At 42.2% G+C, this 21,324-nt stretch overlaps 1 protein-coding gene across 1 annotated transcript; it reads right to left on the bottom strand.

Annotated features, from left to right (window-relative positions):
- Positions 1-3,135: 3,135 nt before the first annotated feature.
- Positions 3,136-3,729, bottom strand: LOC115687314 (uncharacterized; the record flags this gene model as incomplete). The annotated part of the gene is made up of 1 exon (XM_030612828.2): positions 3,136-3,729. A coding segment is annotated over one exon (594 nt), but the record flags the coding sequence as incomplete, so codon positions are not given.
- Positions 3,730-21,324: the final 17,595 nt, after the last annotated feature.

The raw sequence follows: 21,324 nt of genomic DNA, 5'->3' as shown, positions 1-21,324 counted from the left end.
GGGTCAAGAACACTATTTAGGTCTAAAGGACTCTTTCTCTCTTCCCCCTCTCTCTCTCTCTCTCTCTCTCTCTCTCCCATTCGGTCCCCCTCTCCCCGTGAAACCCCCCCACCGTGAACTCCTCCCTCCGGCCATCTCTCCCTCCCGCCGTCGCCGCCGTCGCCGCCGCACCGCCGGACCGCCGCCGTGCCGCGCCGTCCTCGTTGCCGCGCCCCCACCAGCCCACGCCGTCCCTCTCCCTCTCGGTTTCTCTCTCCCCTCTCTTGGCCGTGAGCCTTGCCGGTCACGCCCAAGCCGCGCCGTCGCCGCCCAAGCTGATCGCCGCCCGCCGAGAGCCGTACATCGTCGCCGTCGTTCCCGATTAAGTGCCGCCGCTTTCCGTTCTAGCCGCGATAGTCTAGAACGCGGGTAAGTCGCGCTCTAAACCTGACTTAGGGTATTGGGTATTGACGGATGATTTTTGTGTGAAATCGGGTTTAGATTATGTGCGAAATGTTATGATTCGGGTGTGAAATCAATTGGCGGGCTTAGGATTGAACTCGGAAAATTTTTATTGGAAATTTGAGGACAACAATGGGCTGTGGACTACTGTTCATGGGACTGTGATGGGCCGATCGGGACGTAAGTTGGATTTTTAGAACCGAGAATTAATGGTGAGAAAGTCCCGTGAAGGACCGGAATCGATTCGGGGCCATTTGGTTAGAGAAAAATAGCAATTTCCGTGTTTTTCGTGCGTTGGAATTATGACCGAGTGTGGTGTTGGAAATTGAGTGTGTGATTGTGTAATTGGTTGACTTAATTATGCCTGTTGGGTGCACGTGTGGGCCAGATTATTTTAATTATTATCATTGGCCATGCCAAATGCTGAGTGTGCATGGATTTCGTGTAATTAATGCGTGCACGGGCCACGTGTGAAGGGCCAATTGAGTGTGGCAAATGCTTGTTGAGCATGTGCATAAGTAAGAAAGTGAATATGAGATGGCATGAGTGATTGTGGAATTTGTGCCGTCCTGAGGCGTGTACTTCAACGCGGGACGATGCCCGGTTTTACCGGAAGACTGCCAGCCTGAGGCGTGTACTTCAACGCGGGTTGCGCAGTAGGTGGTAGATGTTGAGCCTGAGACGTGTACGTTTACGCGGGCAAGAAACATGGCCTAAGGCATGTACTGTAACTCGGGCCTGGAGTGTGGTGATGAGATAGTCGCAGTGGGCCTGAGGCGTGTACTGTAACGCGGGTCACTGGCGAGTGGTACGGAAAGGAATGTGATGCGGCAAACGGAAATGCGCGAGAATGAGAATTAATCATGCATGTGATTGCTTATAATGTGACTGCGACTAACGTGTAGGGTGCAAGCAGGATAAGTCAGGTAAATTAATTGATGTGCCTGCTATGTGTCGATTTGGCGTTTGTGTATGATTTGTGTTTGTGTAGTTGTCTGGAGGTACGTGATAGCCTAGGTGGGGTTTAAGAGTGAACTTACTGAGAAGTGTTCTCACGGTTGTTTCAACCAAAAATTTCAGAACCCCAACAGGACTCATGAATCCCCCGCCACCGCCACCAGTGCGTTTTGGGGTACCAGTGCACTCCGAGAACGATGTTGCAGAATTCCCTATGCCAGATAACGTGATCTGGATTAGGTATACTACTACCGTATTTGTAGAGGTAGGACTACCTTTGTGGGAAACCCATGTATATTCAGCCTGGTTCTTCTGGGATGCTGATGGGGATGAGTTCGGGCCCGTTAGGGGTTTCGATGTTCCGTTTGATTTAGTTGAGGATTGGGACCCGACTGTCGTACCCCCGATTGATGGAGAGTTGACCAGTACGGAGGTTAGCGTAGCGCAATCTGGGATGCATCCAGCACCCGCCGCTCAGGGATCTTCGGAGGCTGAGTATGAGCCCGAGCCCGAAGCATCGCAAGCTGAGGATGACCCGATGGATATAGACTTAGAACCAATCCCCGAAGAGGAACCAGAGGAAGAGGAACCGGAGGAAGAAGAACCAGAGGAAGTGGAGCCCGAGGCAGAACCCGAGATCGAATCGGAGGAGTCGGAAGAGCCTGTAGGAGACTCGAAGTATATACTCCCGTTTGAGGAATACATGGATCCTAATTACGTACCTGAGATCAATTTCTTCGATTTTCTGGCTGAGGAGTATCATAATGCAATTCCAGCTGAATCGGGCGATATCAATCACCCGATTGAGATTAATGCAGAGTCGGAATCCTCAGAGCAACAGACCGATCAGGAGAGTTCAGATTCAGGGGATGAGGAGTCAGACTCGGAATGGAAGCCTAGCAAGGGCGTAGGGGCTAATGTAGGGGTTAAGAATAGGTGTTTTGGATGAGTACCATTTTTTAAGTCAGAATACCAGGTCAATGATCTTTTTGGTGTACTGGTGGTTTAATTGCAGTGTGCTGGTGCTTATGGTGGTTGTAATCTATAAATATTTTATAAGCGGGTAATGAAAAGAAATATGTGTATTCTCCCTGAATATTCTCCCCAGTTTAATTGTCCGGGTTAATTATGGATTCCGCCGTGCATTAAATCTCTGATGATCGTATTTGAGGTCGGCGATAATTCTTGGGATGTCGCAAAATCGACCAGTGGCGGATGTCGCGAGCTCGATAGGGTTCGGGGCGTAACAACATGGCTAATAAACAGCTTCACACTTCAAATGCAAAAGCTGATAGACATGCATCTCAAGAGAATAATGAAATCGATTGGTTACAGAACGACAAGCATGTAAGCAATTCACAAATTTGAGTAGAGGCATGGGGTATCTTCACCTTGAAGACACCAAAATGTTTGGATTTAATTGGTAAATGATAGATCTGATCATGACCTTAGCGGCTCACCAGTCCACCTAGGCTCGTCTAAGTGAAATGGGCCGGAATGACCCTTTTGGGTGAGATTAGACAACACTGGCAAATTATGAAACTCAAGTCCGACCTAAAACTTTTAGACATGAACTTATTTCTACATACGAACCTTGGTAGGATTAGATTCGACCAAACGGCTTAACTTGGGCCTAGGGCTGTAAACGGTTTGGTTTTCTTGAAAAACCGAACCGAAACTCGCTCGAACCGAATTGGAACCGAACCAAAAAACTGATTTGGTTTGGTTTGGTTCGAATCAGTTTTCGGTTTTATTCTGTTGAACGTTATTGAGCCCGGCAACCGGCGAAACCGAATGCAACTTCTCTCCCTGTACACCCCCGGCAACCGAGACAACACCATTTGTCGGTGACAAACCCAAAATCCCATCAACCCCTTGATTCACCTTCTCGTTCTCCACAACCCCGGGCTTAACCTTCTGCTCCGGAGCAAACGCAACCCCATTGGCAACCCCCACCTTCAAATCCCTCTCCTTCTCCTTCAGCGTCAAGAAGGCCACCCTCTCCAAGGCCTCCCTCGCCCTCTTCCTTGCCAACGCCGCCTCCTTGACCCTTCGCTCCGTCTTGACCCTCGCGATGGCCGCGGCCTTGCTCATCGTGGCGCAGGCGATCTTGGCCGCCGCGACCAGAGCCTTGGCCGACTCCCTATCGATCACCCTCCTCATGTTGTCCCTATCGTCCCCGAGGAGGGTGCCCCCCCGGGGGGCGACGACAGCCTCGAGGCCCGCGTTCACCTCGACCCTCGACCTCTTGTCCTCCCCGTTGCTGGGGACTGGCCCGAGGGAGAGGAACCGGAACTTAGGGTTGGAGCAGAAGGGGCACTGGAAGTAGGGGTGTCAGAACCGAACCGAAAAACCGAACCGAACTGAAAATTTTCAGTTCGGTTCGGTTTTCGGTTCGGATAATCAAAGCTAACCATTATTTTTTTTCAATTCGGTTTATTTCGGTTCGGTTCGGATCGAACCGAACCCTGAACCAAACTGAAAATAACCTTTCGTTTACCCTAAAGCTAAAAGGGCTAAAGCTAAAACCAGAATGGGCCGTCATTTCTCTCTCTAACGCATCTCTTTATCGTCTCTTTCTCTCTCTATTTCTGCAACTCTCTTCTTCCTTGGCTGTTACTCGAATCCTCCATTTTCTTTTGCTTGCTCATCTTTATCACCTCGTCCTGGTGAGCCACGTCCTTCACTTACTTCGTTTGACTGGTGATTGCAAGAGATCGAAAAAAAAAAAACACATATGGTTTTTTGACCAAGCAGCAACAGAACTTCAACGAATTGAAACATGAAACCCACGAAATTGGAGAAGGAAAAGGAAGGGAATTTCTACTATTTCTCGACCCAAGGTTGAGCTCTGCAAAATCGGCGCCATTCTCGAACTCCTGAAGAAGAAACCCTCTCGTTCCTCCTCTCTCTCTCTTATGTGAGAAATTTTCCAGCTTTAATTGATAGATTGAGCTCTGCAACAGCACGGCCCTCGCAGAATCGGAGCAAAGGACGGAGCTCCGGCACATCGTTTTTGGAATCGCCGGCTCAGCCAAGCTTTGGGAACAGAATAAACCGAGCCGTGAATAAAAAGCAAAAATAAAAAAAAAAGAAGAAACCGAAAATCGAACCGAACCAAACCGGTTTTTCGGTTCGATTCATAATCAGTTCAAGCGAGATTTGGTTCGGTTCAAGAGTGCACCCTTAATGGTTCGGTTCGGTTCGGTTTTGTTGAAAAACCGAACCAAACCGAACCATTTACACTCCTAACTGGAAGTGGTGGTTGGAGTTGGAGCTGGAGGTGACGCAGGAGAGGTGGGAGATGGAAGGGCAGTTGAGGTACATGACGCGCTAGTTGGGGTGCGGGGAAGAGTCGAAGGGGTCGAACACTTGGAGGCAGACCGGGCATAAGTTGATGCGGAAATCGAAGTGTTTATTTCAGTTCAGTTCAGTTCGGATCGAACCGAACTGAGACCGAACTGAACTGAAATAAACCGAATTGAAAAAAAAATTGGTTAATTTTGATTATCCGAACCGAAACCGAAACCGAAACCGAACCAAAATGCATGAAATTTTCGGTTCGGTTCGTATATCGGTTCGATTTTTCGGTTCGGTTTTGACACCCCTACTTGGGCCTATCCGGTTATCACATTTAGTTCGCGGGGATCTGTAGAGTGATTAATAAGTTTTTAGGTAATTATTCTCTGTACTTATGTGTCTCCGTTAAGAGAAGGAAAAAAAATGGGGAGTTTATAGAAGATTTTGTAATATTACATCTTCCTCCCTAAAAACACTCAAATCTCAAAGAGTTAATACCACGAAAAATCCTAAATTGGTACACCTGTGATAAATTTATTCTAAATTAGTTTTTTTATCACGAAAAACCCTAAACTGGTACACATGTGATAAATTTACCCTAAACTAATTTTTTGACCACCGAAAACTCCAAACTAGTACATTTGTGACAAATATACCTTACGTAAAATTAAATTAATACCACGAAAAATCACAAACCGGTACACCTATGACAAAAGGAGGGTAAAATCTTAAATTGGTATATCCGTCAATTGACACGTGTCATACGACTTAGAAATTCGGCAGTAAAATTTAATGAAAATTAACTTGGGGTAAAATTATCACCGGTGTACTAGTTTATGATTTTTTGCAATTAAAAATTAATTTAGGGTAAATTTATCACAGATGTATGAGTTTAGATTTTTTTGTGGTGTTAATCCAATTCCCAAATACGTCTCCTCTCCATCCAATGAGGGCTTTGGGAATATGAGGACATGATGCTGTGCGCGTACAGCATGCGCCGCTGCTACTGGTCAGGAGCAAGCCTCGAGGGCCGCACACGTGTCGCCCCGTCATTGGCCCGGAGCGAGTGCTCCCGTGGGGCCGGGGCCTCATTGTATCGTTCCTTGGTCCACTATTGTTTCTCCCCCATTGGCACGCCGCGGGCCTCGCCACGCTGGATCAATCCTCCCCGTTGGTTGTTTTTTCCTTGTAATGCTGACGTGTGAAGGACACGCCCGGGGGGGGGGGGGGGGGGGGGAGAGGTGGGGGCCCACTGGAAAAGCAATCTTACCAAATCCTATTTGAAACCGCGACCATCTTCTTCGTTTGCTCCTGTGCCGCCGCTGCCGGTACAGCTGCCGCCGGTATCACCACCGCCTACTAGGGGTGTCAAAAAGACCCGCGCCGGCCCGGTCCGACCCTCGCAGCCCGGCCCGGCCCTAAAATTTGGGGTATTTTGGGGTCGCGTCTTTATTTTCTTGGAATATGGCCCTAAAATTTGGGGTATCAAAGGGTTGGGGTTAGATGGGCCGACCCATTGACACTCTGGGCCAACCCATCTCCCTCTCTCAGTCTCTCTCCCATTCTCTCTCCCCTTCGCTTCTGTCTCCCCCTTTTCACTCTCCATCCAGTTCAGCCTCGATCGCGGCCCCCTGATTAGGGAAAGCTTTCGATCCTCCCTCTTCAATTCCGACCGTTTCCCCCCGGTGCGATCGATCCCCCCTTCGCCGTCGATCTTCGCGAGTCGCCGACGATTCGACGACGCTGACGATGGAGGAGCCGAGGGAGCGCCCGGGGAGAAACCCTAGATCTCTTCTTCTTCTGCTTCTTCTCCTCGGCGCTTTTTTTCGAGATCCCTTTTCGCGGGGCCGGCGGGGGGCGGTCGCTGATGGCGGATCAGGAGGAGGAGGACCTGAAGATGGCGCTGCGCCTCAGCATGCAGCACTCGCTGCCGGAGCCCAAGCGGAGCAAGCCCAGGGACGCCGCCGCCTCCGCCGCCACCGCCGGGTGCTCGTCGCCGGAGGACGGCCGCCGGATGCAGAGGGAGCTCATGGCCGCCGCGGCCGAGAAGAGGATGCTGGCCGCGAGGAGCGCTGGAGCGGCGTCGCCTCCGTCGCCTGCTCTGTCTCCGTCACAGTCCCCGTCGCCGGTGTCGACGACGCCGAATAACGAGAAGTCTAAGCCTGTCCTGAGGAGAGACGGGGGATTCGGTGTGGATGATGGGCGAACTGGGAGGGGACTGTCGAGCGAAGAAGCGCATCAGTTGTGACCCTAAACCCGACCCGGACCGACCCGACCCGACCCGACCCTATTTTTGGAGTATATGCTGAACAAGGTCTTGGGTTGGGTCGGGTCGGGTCGGGTCGAGCGTGACCCTATATATTTCGGGTCGGGTCGGGTATCATGGAAACCGACTCGACCCGACCCATCGACACCCCTACCGCCTACCTCTTTCTGGCATTGCCTATCTCGCCGTCAGTATTTTCCGAGACTCGAGCTTTCCCGCTCGATTGAGGGAGGCGAGCTGTGGTCGAGGCTACCGCGGGATGGCGAACTGTCCAAAAAAAATCCTAAACTTATTGTAGTGTAATCAATTCAGTACCAAATATTTCAATTGTGCCAAACCTTTTGACAATTCGCCAATTCAGTCGTTAACCTTTCATTTGTACTAATATATTCATAAACCTTTTAACGAATTATTAATGTAGTCCTTCCGATTAATTTATGACTTTTTGGACAATTCTCCTCGATCTCAACTTTCCCGACAACAAATTAGTGGACGTTTGTGGTAGAGAGAGAGATGGACGGACTCTAGAATTACAGGGTATGCGGTGTTATTTTTATCCTATAGGTTTTGCAATGTATTTTATCCTAGGTGCGAAACGTTAAAGACTTTTCCGTAGGCTGCTCGAAAGGTTTGGTCACTTTCGTCCTAGATGCAAACGAGAACAAGACCTTATGTACTAGGCCGCTAGCCGTGGAACTTATTCGTAGACCATTGATACGACGTGCCATCGAAGGGCACTTCTACTGTCTCTCGAAGGACAAATATCTCGTGTCGTAACTTGTGGTGCTCAAATTCATTTGCTCATTATTTCCATACAAAAAATATCATACCACATAATTAACTATTCATTTAAATTTTTTTTTAGGCGTGCATGCAATATCACGAACATAGAAAAAGTAATTACAACAGGAGATTGATCTCCCGAGGTATCCCAAAGACCGCAGCGGCGGAGGAGGGTTGATTCTGGCGATGATCTGACAAACACGAGGCGTCTCGTTCATGCAGGACCGAAGTACCTTCCCGTGCACGGGTCCCGTCAGTTACCGCGATTAGCGGTATCCAACGGGCATTTCGCGGTAACCGGCAACCGGCAACCGTCAATCGTCTTCTCGCAAACTATAGAGTGATTAGAATCATGAAACGGCAACCGATTAGATCGGACGAGGTGGCAGCAGTGGGAAGAAGATGAGAATTTTGCCGACGTGGAAAGGCGCGACGGATGGGGAGGGGGAAGAGGAGGAGGAGCAGCCGGAATCTGACCGTGGTTCGTGGTCGAGTTAGTTTCGGACCATGGGTAGGACGTCGCGATCACATGAAGTCGCATCTTCTTGTCGCATTTATTGCGGCGCGACCTCACGTTTGGAGCTCCACTTTTTTCTGAGTGAAGACAAAAGGGTGCTCTGGATTTTCCTCCTCCTTTTCTCCTTTCTCTCTCTTCGTCTTTTGCCTATTGATCCTAGAGTTGGCCAAAGGGCAATTTGGCCTGTCGTGCGGATAAGAACTTCCCTCTTTCCTTTTTTCATGTGAAGAGTTAAAGTATCTCCAGTTACTATTACTTTCGAAACAAGATGTTACATGAGGAAATTACGAGTTGAATAGATAGAAATGGCGTTACTTTTACGACAGCTAATTTTTTCGTGTTCCGTAAGCATGCGGGCGCTAAAGTTATCGTGGATGTAGATGAGGGGACCGGATTTCTTAGGATAAGAGAATGAGCGGCATTGTTGCGAATGGTGCGCTCGTGTTTTGTGGTTGGTTCTATTTTGCAATGGTATCGATGTGATGCACGGCATTGACTGGACCATAATTAGTATACTTCAATCTCCAGCATAGTTCTAATACACTCTTAAGCGAAAAAAAGTTTCCATGACCAATTACTTGTTTCAGTTCACACCGTTCTTTTCAACTTCATGCACACATTATACCCAGGATTCAACCTGTGTTTTGCATGAAATTTTCTACATTAGCTTTGTGTGGAGTGTTATAGTCGACAGTTTTGGTTGACGAAAACCTGTTAGAGATACAAAAGGAATGGAAAATGTCTGCGCAGAGAACAATAAGTCGATATAGTGCAGCTGGTCAACAATAAGACTCAGTTTAGTTGATAGAGGTTTCAACAAGAAATAGTCAAGTGCTGTAGCAAAAGTCGTTAAATGAGGAAGACTAATTGGGCCAATGGAGAAGAGTGCGTCATGTAACCATTAAGATAGTAGAGTTGATGTGACTGATAAGATAGTGGAATCAATATAATCATCAGTGCAGTGAAATCGATGTAACCATTAAGGTTGGAGTCGATGTAACCGTCAACGTAGGCGACTTGATATGATTGTTAAGGTAGTTGAGACAATGTAACGGTTAAGATAGTAGTGTAACTTCTTGTAACTATAAATTAGATTAGGATGTTAATCCCAAGTGTACTCTTTGTAAGGATTGATCCCCCAATCAATCGCCGAACGTAACGTTCTACAAATTTATCCTATCTTTACTTTCTTACAATTTATCTTTCCTGTAATTACATTGCTAGCAACGATTGTTTTTAGTATAAGTACCTTTAAATTCCTTGTCATTTACTGTCTTATCCAAATTAACAAAGATCCTTCATAACTTTGTCAATTGATCCATCCACATTCTTAAACGTATATTATCATCTTTCTGGCGAAACGTCTTTTTAGCATGCCTAGTGGGACACATTATTTGGATTTGAGAAGACTATGATGGTAAGAACCAAAAATCAACAAGAGTCCGATAATTCTACTAGCAACAACAACCCATTACCACAAACTGGTAATGAAATTGCTGCACATTATGAGAATCCAGCCACCGGGATAGCGGCTGAAGATAATCGACATGAGGAAGGATCTTCCGAGGCATCTCACTAATGAGCAGTTGAGGGAGATTACACCAGATCCCAACATAGTGTTAACCCAGAGAAGAATATTTGAAGAGTAGTAGAATGATATGGCCAATTACTTTGTGAATCACACGTCAGATGTGATAAAGCCAATTGTCATCATTATTGTGACTGATGCTTTGTCGAGATCAAGATTGTTCAACCAACCACTACAAGAAAATCTCATGGTTACAGGGTACGTTCCTAGTCTCTCTCCATTTATTGATGCTAATAATTTTAGTCAAAGTAGTTAACCCTTATAAAATTATGTAAAGGCCTAATTCTTCTAACTAAGGCCAAAATAATAAAAATAATCAGATTAATGTTGGTCAAAATAATCCAAATGGGACCAACAATTTTGTAAATGAACCTAGTCGACAGGCTAGACTAATGCCAAATGTTGAAAATATAAGGCAATCGGTGCAATTGTACCACTGTATGTGAGTAATATCCCTTATAGGCCTAACGTGGTACTTAATGTAAATAATCCGGCAAGATAAGCATCCCTTAGGAGGTAACAAAATGGACAAAATAATTTACATATGACCCCTAAATAGTTGGCTGAAGTTGTTCAACGACACTTAGGTATAGACAAGGGTGTCGTTAGGCTTGTTTATAGAAAGCCTTATCTTGAATGGGTTAATAATAAGCCTTTTCCTAAAGGTTTTGAACTTCAAGGGTTTTCCATTTTGATCGGCGAAGATGAATAATCGACTATTGAACACATTAGTCGATTTGTGGCCCAATGTTGTGAAGCAGGGACAAATGAGTTTTTAAGATTCATGTTATTTCCTTTGTCATCGTCGAAAACTGTCGTCATTTGGTACATTAACTTACCACCCAATTTTGTTGATAATTGAACTGAGATGGAAAGACAATTTCATTTTCAATTAATAGAACGATTCCTTAGGTATCGATTGATGATTTAGCCAATCTTAATTAATATAGCAATGAGTCAGTCGATCAGCTTATTGCTCGATTAAAAAATGTTAGAAATAGATGCCAAACGTCACTCTCAGAGAAGTATTTACAATTTTGGCCTTAAATGAATGAAAATTCAATATAAGAGAAAGATTCGAAAGCCAAGACTTTACCAATTTATTCCATATTAGCGATGAGAGAATCTAAGTATGAGCAACTACTTAAAGAAAGAGATGTAGGGCCACATCAATACTCTAAACAAAATGTGGATTAATGGAAACATACGAGTCATAGGATAAATCTGACCAAAATGAAAATATTGAAATAGCTATAGCAAAATTGATACTCGACAAGCCTTTTGTTTGTCCATCCTTATATCATGCCAAAATAAAAGAAATAACAATGACTATGGTTAAAGATACTCAAGTTTACTCGTTCCATATGAATAATTGGACAAAATGTTCGACTAACTTCTGAAAGATAGCCTAATTAAGTGAACTGAAGGCTAAATAATTCTAAGTAAAGAAGATTTAGTAAACTAAATTTATTGCAAGTGACACCATTCATGCAGTCATGACACGGTTAATTGTATTAGTTTTTGGAAAACACTTTAGAAGGCAATATGGTAGGGAAAAATCAAATTTACTGATGACAATGGGGCACATGATGACACTTGAATATTTTCGATCCTTTTAAAAAGGGGCATGTATAAACATAAAAAAAATGTCCAAGTGTTGTGGTCAATAGTTTGGTTGTTTAGAGGTACAAGAGGAGCGGAAAATGGCTCTGTTGAGAACAATTAGTCAATATAGTATAGTCGATAAACAAGAAAACTGAGTCTACTCGACAGAGGTTTCAAGTCAAGTGCTGGAGTAAAATCCAGTAAATGAGGAAGACTAATTTAGCCAATGGGGAAGATTATGAGAGGTAACCGTTAAGCTTGTGGAGTTGATATAACCGTTAATGTAGTGAAGTCAATGTAATCATCAATGTTGGAGTCGATGTAACTGTCAAGGTATTAGAATCGATGTAATTGTCAATGTAGTGTAACTTCTTGGAATCACAAATAGAATTAAGAAGTTATTTGTGCATTTGAATTTAGTAACCATTCGTGTAACCGTCGATTGTGAGTCATAAATACCTTAAGTATACTTACCCCCAATCAATTGTAGAACTCAACATTTTTCTGCAAATTTATATTTATATTTACTCTTTTGCAATATATCTTTCCTGCAATTTACATTGCTAGCCATTATTGTTTCTAGTATCTATACCTTTGAATTCCTTGTCAATTACTTCCTGTCCAAAATCAATAAAAGACTCTTCACAATCTTTGTCAATTCATATCGATTTATCCACTTTCTAAATTATATTTTATCATATGTTTGGTAAACCAAAAAGATAAGTAATGCTTAAAAACAATGAATAGTTGAATTTTGAACATTACAACACATGGAACCTATCGAGAGAGAAAATCAAGGAAAGTAGATGTTACAAATAAATTGATGTTCGGCCTAGAATTTAAACAATAGTATAAGGGTCTTGTTAACTAGTGTCTCCGGGGCACTCATTAACCATATTTAATAAAGATATATTTTATTTTCAATGCACTAAGTACACATAACACAAGAGAGATAGTGCATTCGACACCCCAAATTTTCTTTAATATAAGTATTTAACGAGTGTTTTGAATATACTCGTTAACAAAATCCTTAATCTAAATACAAATCCAACACGGTTCACTTATAGATTACTTAATTAATGACACAAACGATATATATGATCGAAGTTTGCCTCCAAAAGCAGTATTTCAAATGAAAGATTTTACAGGTGGGTCCTTTACTTTAGTATATAGTTTCTCCTATCAATGAAAAGCTTGAAGGTATGAATTCACACCCATTGCTATTATCTATCTAGATAGCCTAGAACCACACCAAGCAGGTTGTACTTTAGAGGCGACTGTCACATCTTCAAAATGTAGCTCTCATCGACAGTTCTAAATTAGTTCAAGAGGTTATTCTCATGATATAGACTTAACTTGTTTTCCGTGGGACAAACTCCCCGAAATGAGTACTCAAAAATATTGACAAATTTGAGAGTTGGGCGCCATTATGTATCACTCAACCACCCCTCTCCCAATTCAGCTGGGGCTTAGAGTGTCAGAAACACCTAACACTTAAAGCGCCAGTATCCCTGCAATCACTGTTTGCTCATATTGGTCACAGTAATCGCCCAGCAACGTGAGATTCCATCCACTATCTCCCCCTTTCCATCCTTAGAAGCCTTCAAGGAGTCAAGCTTTGCCTTAGCCTTCTTGGCTCTTCCCTAGGCCACCACCCTCGCCTACACAAATTATCCTGGGACCTAGTTCATCAACCACGTATCTGTTGAAGCGTCTTGCTCTAATGCCTTCTATAAAGATCGGACTCAGTTTAAGTTGGTTAGGCCTCCGAAAGAAGTACTCATGTTGTAATCAACCAGGGCGTATTGCACTTTTGTATTGGTAAACAACCTCTCTTTCAATTAGTAGGCCCAATAAGATAGAAATATATGGGGTAAGTAGGATAAATCCTATATTATCGACTAGTGCACTGCTCTGATACCATTATGTAACGATCATGCCCATTCCTCGGGCACTAGGCACCCAAAAGGAGTACCCAAGTTGGTAATCATTTAGAGTTGGATTGCACTTATTACCATTCAACAGTCCCTCTCCTTGTTCGCATGGGACTATAGGGTGTCGTAAGGGTGTGGTAAGTGTATTTATATTTCTTGCTCAAGATCTGATGTCAACCACTAAATTCGTTCATGATCGGGCCATCCTAAGAGCTCCTATCCATGTGCTTTGGTGTAATCACCCAGTGTGCTTGGAACGAGAGACTACTACGCCCAGTGGGTGTTAGTGAGGTGCTCTAAACACTCTATGGGTGGGCAAAATGTAGTGGCGACTCACTCGTAGAGACATAATCCAAAATACTCCTTTTGAAAGCTTGGCCTACGTGAGTTGGGTTGGGTCAGGTCGGGTCGTACCACCATAGAATGGTATGGCCCAAGAGTTGTCTGGATTGGGGATGGATCTACATTAAAGGCAGTGGGCCTGGAAAAGATTAAGTCCAACAAAAGCAGAGCGTGGTCATTTGTGCCAGCGGGCTCAAGCAAGATAACGCTGTTGACTGGCTTCTTGGATGGCCAACAGGCAGGAGAATGAAACACATCCTACATAAAAAGGGTAAGTGCTTATGGGGCTATACATGCGAGAAGTGGATCCAAAAGAAGATCACTTCTTTGATCTTGTGTCCAAAAGAATTTCACGGACAGCTTGTTCGGATCCACATCCAAGGGACTGTTCAACTTCCAGGAGTGCGATAGTCAGTTGAAATCATGAACTTATAGGCCTTTCTGAAGAAGGAACAAAAGTGAGGATCAGCCCATGAAATGCTTCGAGTGGATAGTCCACTGACCGTGTTACTGGACCACATGGTTGGTCCTTGATGCCTGTAGGCCTTTTGTTGAATGGGTAAGCTTATAATCTGGCCCAAACCCAACTTATAAGCTGGCAAAGGAAGAAAAAAACCAGAAGCAAAAGCTCCTGCTCTGTCATGCCATTTATACATGAATCAAACCTATTTTTTTTTCTTGAAATTGTGAATGATTTTTTTTTGGTCATTAGCATGTTCTATGCTTGTCCTCTTTCCGGTATATGATCTGTTGTTTATTGCCAATTTCATCATGTTGCTGTTTGATTCGTGATTTTCAGGCTATTTGGTGCCGACGATCCTCCTGTTGGCCTGTGGTTACGAGTTCCAAACAGCCACAGGTACTAAAGTTTTCTTTACATTCACCCGCAAACTGATAACAAAGTTGAAATTGTTAATCATTTTGGGCGATCTACTTTAGGAGTTTTATAGGTGATACATCAGGATATAAGGATACATGCCTATCTTGAACTAACCCTGCACATGGTAGTGCAAATGAGTAGGTCTTTTCAAGAGTCCATTTCAACTCATAAATTTGGCCCTATTGTCTCTTGATGCATGCGGATGCAAGTTTGTCGAGTCTTTTGCATGACACATTCCCGAACTTCTTGCTAAGATTTGAACCAAGATCACACGTAATGGGGGGGTTATGATGATTTGCACAAAACCTAAGAGATACCCTAAAAGTATTTCAAGAAGTTGCATGCTGAGGCAGCTGATACAATGAGCTAAGAGAAAATTACTCAATCAATTAAAAATTTATTGTATGAATGTTAAGTTAGTCATAAACTTTTAAATTTTGTTAATTAGTCCTAAAACTTTGCGTGAACTTATAATATAATCATTCCGGTCAATTTTCGCCGGAAACCATTGACGTGGTAGCCCAGTCATCATAGGCCCTTCTACATGGCATACCGCCATATCAACGATTTCCGACGAAAATTGACTGGAATGATTATATTAGTAAAATCGAAAAATTTAAGATTGAATCGGTATCGGTATAATTAATTTTTGACTGATTGGATAATTTTCCGAATGAGCTTATATTGCCTATGATGCGAAGATGAGTCTTGTCTTTTAATGTGAGGATATATTTCCTTGTCATGTAACCTTTGAGCCTATAATGTTGCTTGCAGGTTTGTCCTAGCTATCTTGTCCCGTACACCTCAGCAGCGCGACTTTTTTCCAACCACCTTGAATTCAAACTGTGTTAGAAGTTGTGACAGTACTATCTCGGCGTGATAGTTGTCTGCCAAACTTAGATTAAGTGAAAGGGACATCTGGATAGTGTTGCTGCGTCGAATAATAAAAATGTATTCCACCAGATTCACCCAACTCTTTTGAGTAGTACCGAAAATTTTGACTCACAAGAGTCAAAATTTTCTTAAGTGAGAAGAAATAATGAAGCACGTGAAGACAGGATCAAGATGACTACATGCGTCTCAAAAGATGGAATCATGAGTGACAATGAAGAGGAGAGAATTTTTTTTTAGTAATCTACGGACATGAGTTAAGAGGCCCGGCTACTTAGAGGCCCATTAAAAATATTGCAAGGCTCATGAATATGTTAAGTTCAACCTTTCGATTTGTGCAAGTGGCCTTAACCCAAATAATTTGCACGCAGTTAGTTGGATTTCAATAAGTGATCTATAGTTTTTGAACTAGAAATACGGATGGAAGTGGGACTGTGCGTCCGGTTAACTTTTTATCATTTCCCAAATCTATCCTAAACATATTTCAAATCATGCTCACTAAGCCAATCATAAGATTTATTGAGTAAATAAATATCTCACACCAAGTAAGTAATAAACCACATTATTTTGCAAATTGACCCATTTTATTCAAACTCCTCCATTGTAGATCTCCAATTAAGAAACCTACAAAAATGAGAAGTCATGCTTGAAATTTTTTTTTTGGATTCCAAAATTATACAAGTAATCTTAAGTTCTTTTAACATAGGCAGAGTAGTTTGGTAAATGATTTATTAAGTTGGGAGGTTTTGAGTTTACCCAAAAGGTAAATCTAAAAGATGGTTCTAAAAAGGGCCTAAACCTAGTAGATATTGCATATTTATGTCTCTTTATCACGTAACTTAAGAACAATCAATGAAATAAAGGCATTTTAGTAATACATACATATGGGGTTTTCCTATTATAAAATTGCATATCCATCGCAAGCAAACCTTGTAAGATTTTTAACAGTCAGACCCAAACCCGTCCCGCCGTCCAAAACTCGAAACTCATTTACGACCCTTTAGGGTTTTGACAGATTGGGTATCCGATTATTTCCGTGGCGCTTCCATCCCAGCTGGAAAATCCCTTACGGACACTTTCTTATCGTTTTCCTCTGCCTTGGTGCTCCCAAACAGAGCATTGAGATTTAGAATCTAGGACCATTTACTTCCCTCCTCCATCAGCAAAGCAACCGAAACCAAGGAAGATACATGAATCTCATAAATGTGTGGGGGAAGAGAACGGTAAACCGTGAGATTTCTTGTTCACCATGAACTCTAAACATTCAAGAGATTTAGTCCATATCTTTCAGACAATGAAAGGAAACAGAAATTTGGATGAGTAGTTTAGGCATTAATTAGCGCTGAGTCCCTCATTTATGGAGGAATTGGACTGTTCCATTTGAAGAAGAAGAGTATTTACTCTACTGTTGTATCGAAGGCAAAATTCGTGGGTTTTCTTCTTTGGAGCCCTTGTTGGAAATAACATAATATTAGAGGAAATATACGTAACAATATACAGTTTATTGTTTTCGGAAAAGATAAACAGAAATAATAAAGTTGAGAAAGCGATAACAAATTAATTCTGGCAAGTGCATCCACTAGACAAAGTGAACGGGTTATTGCCTAACTTTGTGTTCTTCCTCCACAGACGCAAACCGAGCTCTAGCACAGCTCAAGCTTCACCATGGGAACTTGCTTCATCATCATCGGGTTTTCTATTGTCGCGATTTTCCTCACAACAACCTTACCTCTCACTATGACATCTTAGAATCGAAATGATACTTGATATTGATTTGCTAAGTTTGCTCATGATAAATAGGATTCAAAGCTAGATATATTGCACCTTGGTTATCATAGTATATATTAATACTTTTTTGCTCCAAACCAAAGCCCGAGAACAAATCCCTCAGCCATAACGCCTCCTTTGCGATATAGGTTAGTGCCATGTACTCTGCCTTAGTCTTAGACAAGGGAACATTGCCTTGCAAGGACATCCTTAACTCACGGCACAAACTGCAAGTGTAAACACGTACCGTGTTAAATATCTGTGCTCATCCAAGTCGCCAACATGATATAAATCCATATAACCGTGGTCTCACTGGCATTGTTGTCTCTTAGGTACACAATTCCATCGTTTATTTTCCCCTTCAAGTATATGAGGCTTTACTTCACAACCTCTTAGTGAGTCTTATTGGTATGCTTTATGTAATGGCTAACAATGCTCACAGTTTGTGAAACATCAGCTCTTGTGCAAACATGATGTACATAACACGAGATATATTCTCCTCTTCCTCCTTGGTCTGCAGTAATAATTTATGAAAGTTTAAAGTGCAAGGCTAAATGTTTACTTAGAGACTTCGCTTGCTGAATGTTAAAACACATCACAATCCTCTCTCTCTCTCTCTCTCTCTCTCTCTCTCTCTCTCTCTCTATATATATATATATATATATATATATATTCTTTGGGCGAACCCATAACACCTACGGCCTGTGATGCGAAATCTCTATGCCCAATATCTTCTTCATAGCACTCACATCTTTCATCTTAAACTCGTCACACTATCACTTCAGCACATCACTATCCACCATATGTCTAACTACTATCAACATGTCACTAACATATAACAATAGATAAATCAAAGACCCATCTCTCCTATCTCCTAAAATAAACATAGCTATGAAAACTCTTATACCAAGACTTAGGAAACTATTGTAGCCCATACATAGATTGTTTTATCAAGCAAAAATGATCTTCTTTACCAGGAACAACAAATCCCTCTGATTGCCTCATATAAATCCGTTCCTCCAACTCACCATCAAGAAACACTGTTTTTCACATATAGTTGCTCTAGCACGAGATCCTATTCAGCAACCAAGGTAAGTAACACTTAAATAGAAGTGTGCCTAAACACATGAGAGAACACCTAATTATAGTCAATGCCCTCCCGCTAAATATACCCTTCAAAACAAGTCTTGTAGGATACCCACTGCTAGACAATAGAAATGTCCTCTTTCCATTTTTAAACCCATTTGCACACGATAGTCTTATGGCTCTTGAGTTATATGACCAGCTTTCATGTATGATCCCGATGGAGTGATTCCATCTCCTTGCTCATGGCCATTAGCCTCTGCAATGACTCAATAGTAGCCATCGCCTTAGAGTAAGACAAATGCTTATATGTCTCAATTTTATCACCTACAGTCAATCATAAGTAATATATGTATGACCATAACGTACCTATGTTTTGATCTGCCACCTTTGTCTGCCTGCAGCCAGGCAGAGTTGCGGCTCTGTCAGTTGTTCTGTATCACCAACTTTAGAACTTGCAACCTCATCTATAGGCTCAACCTTTGTTATCTCTAAGGTCTCCGAAATCTCCACTTGAAGCTCCACCTCACTATTGGCATGGTGATTCATTTGGTCTATTGGTTGCATCTCACGATAATCTTTCAAAGCAAAGCAGTTATGTCGAAGATCACATCTTTGCTGACTAGAAAATCGAGTAATATGGGCTTAATGTACCATAGCCGATAGCCTTTCACCTCATGTGTATAACCTAGAAATATGCATTTCTTTGCTCTCAGCTCAAGTTTACTAATTCTAGCGTGAGTTTACATAGGACATCCAAACACATGAGGTTCAGAGTAGTCAAGTGGTTTTCTGACTATACTTCCCCAAGAGTCTTACACTCGATAGCAAATGATGGAGATCATTAACTAGGTAACAAGCCATGTTCATTGCTTCATCCTAAAATTCCTTGCCTAGTCCCACATGTGAAAATATGTACCTAGCTCACTTGAGTGGAGTGCTGTTCTTTTGTTATGCAATGTTGTTCTGTTGTGGTGTCCTAAGTTCTTGCGGTACCTCAGAATCCCTTTCTTTTAGTAAATTCGGTAAATTATTACCACGTAATTCCATGCCCTTATTGATTCTCAAGCACTTGATTTGTTTACTTGACCACTTATTAATTAATGCCTTAAATATTTGAACGGATTGAATACTTTAGATTTGTGTTTTAGGAAGTATACTCATACCTTTCTTGAATAATCATCAATGAATATCAACATATGCTGAGCACCTTCTCTTGAAGGAATCAGAGATTGGCCACTTGAATGAATGTAGTTAGTGGATTACTTGCTAGAATGCATATACTGAATCTGACGCAGCATTGCTTCCCCAAAATGTAGTGATCACACAAGTCAAGCTTTCTTGTCTTCTGACCTTTCAACAACCTCTTCCCTCTCAACATGGTCATACCTACGTCACTAGTGAGCCTTAACCACACATGTCATAATTGAGTCAAGTTTAAGTCTAACTTACCTGATAAAACTCATGTCATGGTCTCTCCCAGTAGATGATAAGATAATTTACATATTCTTCCTCTTCATTACTATCATAGAGCCTTGAATGATCTGCGGCACTCCACCTTCAATAAGGTACTTACACCTGGTGTTATCGAGTGAGCCCAGAGAGATAAGATTCTTTTTGAACTCCAGTGCCTCATATTTGTTAATGTCTGCTTTACTCCATTATACATACGAATATGGACTATCCCTATATGCACAACTTTGTAGGCTGCGTTATACCCCTTTAAAACTCTACCACCATTTGCAATCTAGTAAGTAGCAAACCAGTTCTTATGATGTATCATATGATAACATCTCGAATCCAGAACTCACTCATCTCGTGACGAGTTGGTACTCACACACAAGATGGTCTCCGTGTCACTAATGCTCTCCTCAGCAACGTTCATCACATTTCTTGTGGCATTCTACCTACCATATCTGTTTCTCAGTTTTGGACAATCTCTCCTCACTTGCCCCTCTCCTTGTGACATTTAAAACATTTCACGTGACACACTTTCTATGGCGCAACTTTGAACTATAATAGACCTTCCCCTAGTAACTAAATCAGCTCCATGATCATTATTGCCTTCAAAAATCATTTTCTACTTATTTAGAAGATTAGTCTTTACATCCTCAAGATTGATAATAATCATAGTCTTTCTAAAACTCTTTTAAGAGGGAGGTAATGAAACTAACAATAAAAGAGCTTGATCCCCACCTTCAATCTTAACATTATTACTTCCTAATTCAGAGATAATAGCATTGAACTCAAAAAAATGAGACTTAAGGGAAGAACCTTCACTTATACGAAAAGTGAAGAGTCGTTGCTTGAGCCTCAATCGATTGGTGATGGATTTTGTTAAAAAAAAAATTGTCCAATTTCGTTTATAAACCCGCAATTGTTTTCTGATCTAGTACCTCCAGCAAAATTTCATTCGTGAGACACAACTAGATAGTAGACAGAACCTTTTCATTCAATCCTTCTCAAGTTTCATCCGATTTGCCTATCAGTATCTTCCCTTTCCCAAATAGAGTTTTGTTCAAACTCTAATGTGTAAGAACAACCAATATATAAACCTGCTATAGGTTGAAATTGCCGCTCCCATGAAATTTCTCAATATCAAATATCATTGTTGAATTTGAAGCCATAACCAAAAGATCGAAAAAAAAAACCCTATAGCTCTGATGCTGGATTGTTATGACAAATGCGGAAACTACAATGAAATTAAAACTGAGAAGAACAAAAGAATATACAAATTTATGTGGAAAATCCTTGCAGAAAAAACTACGGGGAGAGGAGAAGCAAAATCCACTATGGAAATTCAAGGATTACAAAAGATGGCTAAAAAACACCTTAAGACTCTTTCTGTCTCTACTTAAAACCAAGGGATATATGCACTTGAAGTCCTTAAACTTGTCACAAAAGTGCAATTAAATCTTAAAACTTACAAAAAAATGCAATCAAGTCTTAAAACTTGTGAAGTTGGTTCAA

This window comes from Syzygium oleosum, unplaced genomic scaffold, assembly GCF_021117445.2.
Source record: "Syzygium oleosum isolate NSW1041296 unplaced genomic scaffold, Sole_v2.1 Sole_v2.57, whole genome shotgun sequence".
NCBI lineage: Eukaryota > Viridiplantae > Streptophyta > Magnoliopsida > Myrtales > Myrtaceae > Syzygium > Syzygium oleosum.
The sequence above is the reverse complement of the archived record's forward strand: the minus strand, read 5'-3'. Positions and strand labels throughout refer to the sequence as shown.